The sequence below is a fragment of the Crocuta crocuta genome, unplaced genomic scaffold (genome assembly GCF_008692635.1).
Source record: "Crocuta crocuta isolate KB4526 unplaced genomic scaffold, BGI_CrCroc_1.0 scaffold653, whole genome shotgun sequence".
Taxonomy (NCBI): Eukaryota; Metazoa; Chordata; class Mammalia; order Carnivora; family Hyaenidae; genus Crocuta; species Crocuta crocuta.
This window is the reverse complement of record NW_027527134.1, coordinates 192,002-201,769: the sequence shown is the minus strand read 5'-3', so window position 1 is coordinate 201,769 and position 9,768 is coordinate 192,002. Positions and strand designations below refer to the sequence as shown.

General features: G+C 67.8%; 2 protein-coding genes across 6 annotated transcripts in view; one reads left to right on the top strand and one right to left on the bottom strand.

Moving 5' to 3' along the window:
- Nucleotides 1-6,816: 6,816 nt before the first annotated feature.
- Nucleotides 6,817-9,768, bottom strand: part of LSP1 (lymphocyte specific protein 1) — a 36,235-nt gene continuing 33,283 nt past the window's right edge. For 4 of the 5 annotated variants that reach the window (XM_077753446.1, XM_077752989.1, XM_077753270.1 and 1 more), the window contains exon 11: nucleotides 6,817-7,199. The gene's annotated coding sequence lies outside the window, so the exon portion shown is untranslated. The remainder of the gene's footprint in view (nucleotides 7,200-9,768) is intronic. The other variant, XM_077753047.1, reaches the window with a different exon arrangement.
- Nucleotides 8,069-9,589, top strand: PRR33 (proline rich 33). Its single transcript, XM_077756962.1, has one exon. The coding sequence runs from the start codon at nucleotides 8,069-8,071 to the stop codon at nucleotides 9,587-9,589; it is 1,521 nt and encodes a 506-aa protein (XP_077613088.1).

Below are 9,768 nucleotides of genomic sequence, written 5' to 3'. Positions count from 1 at the left end.
CCACAGCCCTCCTTGCTGCCTCTGCCCCCACCCAGCCCCCCTTCCTGCCCTGGCTTCAGCCCGGGGCTTGGAATCCGCCCCCACCCAGGGCAGATATCCTCTGTGCAGCATTCCCCGAGGAGGGGTGTCCAGGCTTTGGACAGCAGGGAACCCCCCCACTGCTGTTTGTCACGGGCTCTGCCTTTGGGCCGAGGTCGCGGGGCTCCCCGGGGGCCCCCCGATTACAGAGCCTGGCTCCCACAGTGTGCGTGCTGGACGTGCCCGGGTCTGGGTGCCCGGAAAGCTGCCTTCCCCAACTGATGCTTTCCTGCGGAGACCCCACAGCTTCCTTCTGGGGTGCCCCGGGGCCCCCCACAGCCGTCGCCCCCCACATCACAAGAACGTAGGAGCCGTCCTGTCTCCTCGTCTCCCCCTCCCTGGGCCCATGGGGACGGGATCTGGCTGCGGCTCCATGCGCCCCCGGCCCGGGGCCCAAGCAGGAACGGAGAGGACGGCCCCATCTGGCCGGCCCTCTCGGCCTGCTTTCCCAGGCCCCTCGAATGCTCTTGAATTTGTCAACGTCTGCGGGGCAGCTCACGTGAGCAGGTGCGGCCCGCGCCAGGCCGGCGCGCTCAGGGACCGCTTTCCGTGCGCTGGCCGCCGAGGCCCGGGGCCTGGGCGCGCTCCGAGCAGCTGCAGCGCAGTGCTGGCCCGGGGTTTTAAGACACAGAGTTCATGACAACATATTACAGCTCAGTTGAACACAATAGCTGTGGCCCCCCAGGGAGCTCCGTGTAAGAAAAACACCAGCTCATCATCCGAGGAGGCCCGTGCGCATCGCTAAGGTGGGAACGGGTTTCCGAAGCCTCTGTCAAGAATGTTCATTTTCCCAGAGCAATTTAAGCTCCATGTGAAATTAACCCGCAGAGCTCTGCTCCCCCACCCGGCCCAGCAAACCGCCAGGCTCTTCCCTGAAAGAGGACTCTGCTGCCCCCTCCAGTCACAGCCTCCCGCCTGTGGACAGCGGGGGTCCCCCCGGCTCCCCTGAACCGGCCCCCCTGCCCCGGGGCCACTCTCTAGGACGGGAGGGTCCGTGAGAGCCGGGGGCCTTGCTCCGCTGGCCCCCCCTCGTCCTGGGCAGGACCCTACACCTGTCGGCAGCCTCAAGTGGGGGCCGTGGTGGCCTGAGCCCAGGGACCGGTTATTTTTAAGGAGCCAGTGGCAGCTGAGGTGTCCAGAAATAGGCACCCAAATTAGCCAAGACACCTCTGCCCAGAAACCCAAGACGCTGGGAGGGGGGCTGTGGGGGCGCCAGCTCCCCGCCCAGCCCCCGCAGGTGTTGCAGGACCGCCTGACCTCTCCTTCCTGCCTTCTGGGCTGCTGTCCAAGGCGGTGCCCAGGAGGACCCCCTGTGTCCCCAGGCAGGGTGCCTGCAAGCCCCGTGCGAAGTCTCACCCTCCTGGGGGAAACTGAGGCTTCTCCTGGGTCCTGCCCCTCTACCCAGTGGAGCCCTGAAGGACACACCACGGGGCTGCTGAGTCCCCCCCCCGGGAGGGGCCCCCGTGGGGGGTGCCCGAGGGCGGGGACGGCATTGCAGCAGCTGGGAAGGAAGCTAGCTGTCCCTCAGCAGAGGCAGGAGTGAAAATAGCCCCTGAGGTCAGAGCTCCTTGGAGACACACATCCCCGCCCCTCCTTCCCAGGTGACACGATAGGGGTGGGAAAGGTGGGAGGCCCTGTCCTCACTGGCCGTGGCCTCCGGCCGGGTCACCACGCCCCGGCCCCCCCCATCCTGCAGTGGCTCCTTGCCCTGCTCACCCACCCGCCCCCGGAGGCTGAGGGCACCGGCAGGTGAGTGCCCCCAGCCTGGGTATCGTCAGAAGGGCGGCGGGGCCCAAGACATGGGGAAGGGGGAGGGCAGGAGGGCAAGAGCGGGGGCGGGGCCCTGGGGAGCATGTGCTCTGCCCTGCCCCTTGAGGACAGAGGCCCAGGGCCCCCCTTCTCCTGCTTCCTGGGCCTGTCAGCCCCTGTCCTTGACCTCTGGGAGCTGCCCCCGGGGCTGCGAGGGTCCCAGCCTCCCTTCCTCACGGAGCTGCCCCCCGGGGTGAATTGCACAAGCCCCCCCCACACACGTGCTCGGCTCTGCAGATGCCAGGACTGGAGGCGATGACTGCTTGAGGCCAAGAGCCCTGCTTCTGGCGGGGGCTGCCTGGTGCCCTCAGCTGATCGGAGGGAAAGGCCCAGATGGGTCGGGGCTGGGGATGCGGCCCCCGGGGGCCCTTGGGGCTCGGGGCGGCACCCTTCCTGGGCGCCTCTGTCCAGCCCTGTGCCCCGTTCCTTCCAAGGAGCCCCCACCTTCCTCCTCGGGCCACCCCGGCTGCCGTGTTCCCGTTCAGAGCGGCTGCCCCCACGTTCAGAGAGCATCTCCCCGCGTGCCAGCACCCTGGGGCCCCTGGGCCGTCTTGGTGGGCTCTCCCGGCTGCCACGCTCAGAGCTGAGACATGTGGAAACGTGGTGGCCTGGCCCTCTCAGCACCCCGGGGCCCCAGATGCGCCTCAAAGGCTGGACGGGCCCCGCCCGGCCCTGGGCCATACCGACCTGTGGCTGAGTCTGGAGAGAAGGGCTAGAGCTTCCTGTGGACAGGACCGGCTCAGGCACTGCCGGCTCAGCTCAGGCCCTCATGTTATAGTGACATTTGATCTTTCCCAGCAGCCCATTGGCCGGGGGCTGGGTGGCCGGGCATGTGGGGCAGGCGGGAAGGGGCCGTGCCCATGCAGGCCCCTTACCAAGTATAGGAACAGCAGAGGAAGAGGCCTGAGGAGGCGCGGATGTGGGGGACGTGTCTGGAGAAGGCGGCAAGGTCCACCCCCCTCCCCGGGAAGTGTCAGTTTCTATTTTTACTCCCCCGACAGCGGGCACATTCTTGATGGGCTGAGGAGGGGTGACGGGAGGGACGGGGTGGCCCCAGGGATGCAGCCCAAGGCTCTCCCTGGGCGAGGCTGCGGTGGGGTCCCAGGCGGGGGCCGCGACTCCCCCAGCCCAGCCGCCCCGCCTCCACGGCTGCCTCAGGCCCACCTGTGTCCTCCGTCAGAGCAAGCGGCCTGGTACCTCGGAGGCGCCCGTGAGAACAGGGCTCTGGGCGTCCTCGGCCAGGCCTGTGTCCCGTCTGCGCCCCACTCAGAGGCCAGACCCGGGCGAGTGCTGTGGGGGCACAGGACAGACAGCATCTCAGCTGCTGGGGGTCCTGCTGGGTCCCCCCCGTGGCCAGGGCCGTACCCCTTCCGCCAGCCTGGCAGCTCCCGTTTGGGGGTCCAGACCCCGAGACCCTCTCTCCCCACAGCCGGATGCAGTGTGCTGCCCGTGGGGTCCGGCCGTTCTGCCCGCAGGACTCCAGACGGCACCGTCCACATGGCAGACACCTTGCCAGGGCCTCTGACGATCCCCTCACTGGCTGGCAAGGCCCAGAGCTCCGACGGGCCTGGCCCTCAGATTAGGGAAACGGAGGCATGGAGAGGGCAGAGCCATCTGGGACCTCCTTCCAGACCTGAGGGCTCCAGGCGAGGGGCTGCGGGTGCTCAGGGCCAGGTGAGCCCGGGGAGACACAGAGGAGGCTTTGGGGCAAGGACGGGGGGACTCAGACTCCCCGGCCCCAGCTCCACACAGCTCTCTGCCTGCTCTAGGCCCTCAGAAACTTCCGGAAGGCTTCCACTGGCACCTCATTCAATCCCTGCAAGTTGGAGATAAGGCCACAAGGACCCACGATAGGAGAGCTGTGCCCGCGGTCACACAGCAAGGGGAGGGTAGCGGCCCTCCCCCTCCGGCCTCATCCAGGCTGGAGCTGCAGGGGACACCCCTGTCTTCCCCGTCTGAACTTGTGCCTCCCCCTGCCGCCCAGCCTGTCCAGGCCCTCGGAGGGGGCCACATACAGCTGATCCTTAGCCAACTCTGCCTAGTGGGGCCGCCTGAAGAGCCACTTCTAGGAAGGCCCCATGAGGCTCCGGGGGCCGCGCGGCCTCCGCCCAGTGGCTAGGTTTCCCTCCTCGGCCTGGCTCCTCTGGGTCTACTAGAAGAGATCCGCGGGCACCGCTCCCCAGATGTGGGCACACTCATGGGGACGGCACATTTGGGACCACTTGGCCTTGTCCGTGGGCTGGGCTGGGGCTCGGCGAGGAAGCCCCTGTGCACACCTGGCCCTGCTCGGCCCGTGGCCCCCTTGCTCCGGGGAGCCGCCAGCCACCCCTTGCCCGGACCCGGCTGCTCTGAGGCGCCACACCTGCCCCAGGCCCTGCAGTGGCCCTGCTCGGCCAGCAGAGGAGGGTGGCTGCCCGCTCAGTGGCCTCGGCCTTTGGCAGGTGCTCTCCCGTGAATGGGCCGAGCCAGAGAGCGGGCGCTGAGGTCAGAGGAGGAAGAGCACAGGTTTTATTTTGGGCATCCGTGACCTCCCCCGAGGGCACCAGGCCCGTGGTGCGGCCGGATGGCATTGTGCGGCCACTGCTGGACAGGCCGCAGGCCTCGGAGAGCCTGCGACAGGTAATCCACACCCCGGTCCACCCGGCCTGGGCCGGCAGGGGTGGGAGGAGAGGGGCAGGGCAGGGTCCTCCCCAGAGGGCTGGAGGGGGTCTGGGGACCCGGGGTGGGGGCAAGGGAAAAGCGTGGCCCAGCCCTGGTTGGGGTGGAGGGCGGATCTCAACCCCAGAAAGGGTTTGAGAACTGACCACGCAGGCCCTGGGCCCGGGGATGGTGGGCAGTGGGCTTCTGAAGCCAGAGGTACTGAGCGAGGCCACAGAGCAGGGAGGAGGCCGGGACAGGGAGAGGCGGTCCCCGAGCAGTCTGGCTCCAGCGACCTTCAGGGGGGACCCTCGGGTGGCGGGGGAGAGCGTGGCCCCTCAGCCTTGTCCTGGCCCCAGATTGCATGGGTGGAGTGGTGGGGCCCGAGGGATCTTGAACAGGCCCTGGGCACCCACCCTGGTGCCAGCCCCATGGGCCTGGGCTCTGCCAGGCCCCAGATAGAAGCAGCTGACACAGCACCGCAGAGACGTCCTTCCCCAGACCCACGCGTCTGCCGCCCCAGCAGCCTGGGGCGCCTCTTCACCATCCGGAGATCACTGGTCTGTTCGGCCTCCTGCGTGCAGGGCTGGAGTTCCGTGCTGGATGGGGCTCTCGGGCAGGCAGGACAGACAGCAGAGGGCCAGGTACCCCTGGGGCAGTGGCCCTTCTGAACCTCTGGACCCTTCTGGTGGGCAGGCCATGACCCGCAGGCTCTGGGAGGCAGGGTCTTGACGTCATGGCAGCAGCAGGCATCGGCGACACTCAGAGGAGACAAGCCCTGGGTCCTGTCCCCGAGGCTGGCCGGGGTGCCAGTTTCCTGAGAAGGCCGGGGTGGGTCCGGGCAGCGTGGCTGTCTGGCTACCTGGCCCGTCCGCCCCAGCCGCCTCTCACCCCGCAGTGCCGTCCACTCCGATCCCGGCTCACTGTCCAGCCACGGACCCTGCGGCCGCCTCCGCTGCTGCCCCTGGCTGATGTGCCGTCCAGCCGGGTGGGGAGGGAGAACGCAGGTATGCCCTGGGAGGTGCTCCCCAGCTGGCAGAGCACGGCCCGGGACGCAGTCTCCAAGGTGGGCCGTGGTGAGAAAAGATGGCTGTGGCTCGGTGCAGGGTTAGTGCCCCTGACTTGCCTGTATTTACGCCACCCTCTGGGAGGCAGGCCGATTTTAGTCACAAAGGCTTCTAAAGACGGGGCTTCCTAGCAGAGCGCGGCTTCGAACGCCAAAGGTCCAGTGATCCCGCTCTTCAAATGGGTTCCCCAGATGAGGGCAGCAGACCCTGCACCCAGTGTCAGATCTGGGTGCAGGCCCAGGGCTGGGGAGCACACCCTGCACCCTGTCTCCCCCTTCACACACTGGTCTGTTTACCCACCCACCCATTTGTTTCCATCCAATCTCGCATTCACGACCTTCCTTCCTCCCTTCCACCGTCTGCCCACCCATCATGCATCTGTCCACCGGCGCACCCAGCCAGCCAGCCACTGCCACCCGTGCAGCACACGGATGTGACTGCCTCTCCGTCTCTTCTTCCATCTACTGTCCACACAGGGACTGTTCTGTCCATCTACCTTCTGTAGCTCCACCCATGTATCCACCCACCTATCCATCACCCAAGATTCATCCACCCAACTTTCTATGTATACATCAGTCTATCCACCACCTCTCCATCCCTCCACTTCTTCGCCCATCATCCATCACCCGTATCTGTCCATCTACCTGCCATCTATCATCCCTCCACCCACCCATTCATCCATGATCCACTCACTCGTCCATCCACCCGTCCATCCACCCATCCATCCGTCTGTCTGTCTGTCGTCCATCCATCCATCTATCCATTCATCCACCATCCACATCTGCCCACCCACCAAATCTTCACTGAGCGACTCCCGGATGCTGGGATGGGGGATGACCCCAGGGTGGGTCTTGTTTTCAGGGAGCTCACAGTCTAGGGGCACAGACCAGAAAGGCACACTGTTTCAGGTGCAGTAAAATGTCATCAGGCCAGTCAAGGAGGAAAGCATCATAGATGTTCTGAAAGAGGAAGACTGGACCCCACCCATGATGTGCACCCCAACTTAAGCCACCACACACCTCAGATCTCAGCGTCTAACACCACAGAAGGCCATGGGACAGGACAGAGTGTCTGATTCTGGAGGCCCTACTCTCCGGGGGTGGGGGGAAGGACTTTCCCACCGGATGGGCCCTCTCCTCTGCTGCTCCCCCCAGTAATGGACACAGAGCCAGCACTTGGAATGCACGAGGAGCTTTATTGCACACGGAGGACGGNGGGGCGGGGGGCGGGGGGGGGGGCAGGGCCTGAGAATGTGGTTCAGGCGCTGGTGTCTCTTGACCTGGAAGTCCCCCGGCACGTGTCCTCTCTCTGCCCAGGCTGGGCCTTCCTCTTGGTCTCTGCAGGGATGGCCCCCGTGGTCAATCACCAGTGAGAGCCCCTTTCCTGCCCCTGCTGTGCGAGGTAGTCGGGGGTCAGAGAGCGGAAGGGGAGAGCGGCCGGGGGGTCGAGGAGCAGCAAGGTGGCGATGGTGGTGGGTGCTGGCCAGGCGCGGGCAGACCGGGCGGGCAGTGGCAGCGGCTCCCGTGGCAGGGCCGGGTGGGCATCTGGCTGAACTCGTCCCTGTGAGGGCGGAGGTTGCTGCCTGAGCTGCCTGCGGTCTCAGGGAAGCTGAAACACAGGCATGGGTGTGGGCGTGAGGCTTCGGCCTCGGGAGGGGGCTACCCCTGCCCCCCATGCCTCCAACCCTGCCCCCAGCACCCCCTCCCCCGGAACCCCTCGGAATCTGGCTCCCCGACACTGGGCCCCCGGCCACAAGCCTACTTGGGGTTCACGGTGAAGGGAGCTGTGCCGTCTCTCGCCGGCTGGGCAGCCCCAGAGCTCCCGCGGCCCCTGGGGTCCTGGGCCCCCAGAAGCAGGCACAGCCGAGCGCGGACCCCGGGCCGACCCCTGAGGCCCCTCCGCAGGCAGACCGGCTCCTTCCTGACAGAGCCGGCCCCCACAGGGCGGCAGCTCTGGGCCTCCTTCCTCCCACAAACCGGCTGGCCTCTGGCTTGGCCCAGACGCCATTTGTCAACGTCCTTTCGAGCACGTGGCGCCCAGAAACCAGGGCGGGCGGCTTGGCCAGGACCACCCCAGCCAGGATGTCTGCGGGAATATCCCATTTAGCGTAGCTCAGCGAAAATTGCTCCCACCTCCCGGCCAATCGACCTCTGATGATGCAGCCTCAGCTTTCCTGAGCCCCTGGCCGCCACCCTCACCGCTGGCTCACACTGGACGAGCCTGTGGTCAGACTGGCGACGCTGTGGCGCCCCTCACGCGTCTGCGGGCAGGCGCTCTTCCTGCCCTGGCGGGCGGCCGGCCCGGCACGTGCCTCCCCCTTGGAGGCCGCCCGCGGGGCTCCCGGCCTAGGCCGTGCCCCCGGACGGCGCCCTTGTCCATCACCCACCAAGTCACCCAGGCGTCTGTGGGCTCCTCTCTAAACCGGCTGCAGGCGGAGCCGCCCCACAGAGCTGCTGATGCAGGCAGACTGGCTAGGGATGCACCTGGCGGGTGCCGGGCGCTCGGGAAGCAGAGCTTCTGATGGTCAGGGTCAGGCCGTGACCCCTCTGGGCCTCAGGCGCTCCCCCGTTACCACGCAGTTGGCGGGGGTTGGGGGGCGCACTGGCGGTGACGCCTGGCCTGACGGCTGTACCTCTCCACCCCAGGGCGCACCAATGCTCATTGTGGCCGGCCTGTGCCCCCAGGGGCCCTCGGGACCCCCGCCGCCCCTGCTGCCCAAGCCAGGCAAGGACAACCTTCGTCTGCAGAAACTTCTGAGGAAGGCCGCCCGGAAGAAGATGACCGGGGGCGGGCCCCCCGTGCCCCTGGGGGCTTTCCGCACCTCCCTGTCCCCCGTGAGTGAAGCCAGCCACGACCAGGAGCCCACGGTCCTGCGCCCCACAGGGGGCCCTCGTCCCACAGAGGGCCCGCGCTCCGTGCCCTCCCTGTCCCGCTCCCCCCACCCCTCCGTCATCCAGCACGTGGCATCGCCTCTGCAGAAGTCCACGTTCCCCTTCACCTTCACCCAGCGCCGGAGCCTGGCTGCTCACTTTAAGGCCACGGGCCTCCAGCTCACCACCCTGGCCCTAGACCCCACCCGGTCCCCCGGTGGCTTCACGCAGGCCTCGGCCCCCAAAGCAGGGGCCACCCACGTCAGCCAGGTACACATCCGGCTCGTGCCGTCCCCACAGGCCAGGACCCCAGAGCCCCGCCAGACGGTCCTAGAGGGGGGGCCTGGCGGGCGGGACCAGGACACAGCCCCGTGCCCTCCTGGGGCCCAGCCCCCGGTCCCCATGGCGCACATCCGCCCACTGCCCATTGAGGCCCAGGCTGCCAGTCCTTGCCCTGAGGCACCTCCTGTGTCCCAGCCGTCCCCTGGCCCCGAGGCCTCGGTGCCCAGAGAGGCCAGCACCCGGCTTGTAGTGCCCATAGCCCCCACCTACCGCTCGCCAGGACCCTTGCCTAACAGGCAGACCCCAGCTGAGCATGCAGAGGAGCCCCCTGTGGCTGGCCCTGATGCTGAGGCTGATCTGGTCCCCAGTCCCCAGGGGGCCTCGTCCCCGGGCCCGCTGTCAGGCCCACACCCGTGTCCTGTCCCCAGAGTTGCACCCAAGCCCCAGCTCAGCGGCTGGACGCGCCTGAAGAAGCAGCTGATGGAGGAGGCAGAAGCGTCCCCACTCCCGGGGCGTGAGCAGAGCCCAGAGCAAGGGGAGCAAGGGGCAACAGCGCCCCCCGTCCCGCTGCCCCGGCCCCCCGCCTCCCGGGCCTCCAGGATGTGGGACGCGGTGCTGTATCGCATGTCCGTGGCCAAGTCCCCAGGCAGCCCGGCCGGGCCCAGGGATGGGGCTTGTACCCTGGCCGGCCTGAACCGCTTGCCCTTCCTGTGCAGGCCGAGGTTCAACGCCCGGAAGCTGCAGGAGGCCGTGGCCCGGCCCCCTCCCACGGCCCCCTCCGTCCTGGACCTAAACCCCAAGCCCAAGAACTTCAACCGGACGGCGGCCGGCTGGAGGCTCCAGTGACTGGTCAGGGTGGCCCCAGGGCCCAGGACCGTGGTGTGGACAGAAGAGGGGGGCCAGCTGGGGAGCCACGGCCACTGCAGAGGGCACTGGGGCTGGACGGACACCGGGCAGCAGGCGGTGCAGGGCGGGCAGGTGGCAGCAGGAAGGACGGGGGAGGGGCGCGGCGGGGCGGGTGGGGT

Bases quoted from the DNA above. Each gene is read 5' to 3' on its own strand.
- PRR33 (XM_077756962.1), top strand. From the start codon at position 8,069: ATGCACCTGGCGGGTGCCGGGCGCTCGGGAAGCAGAGCTTCTGATGGT.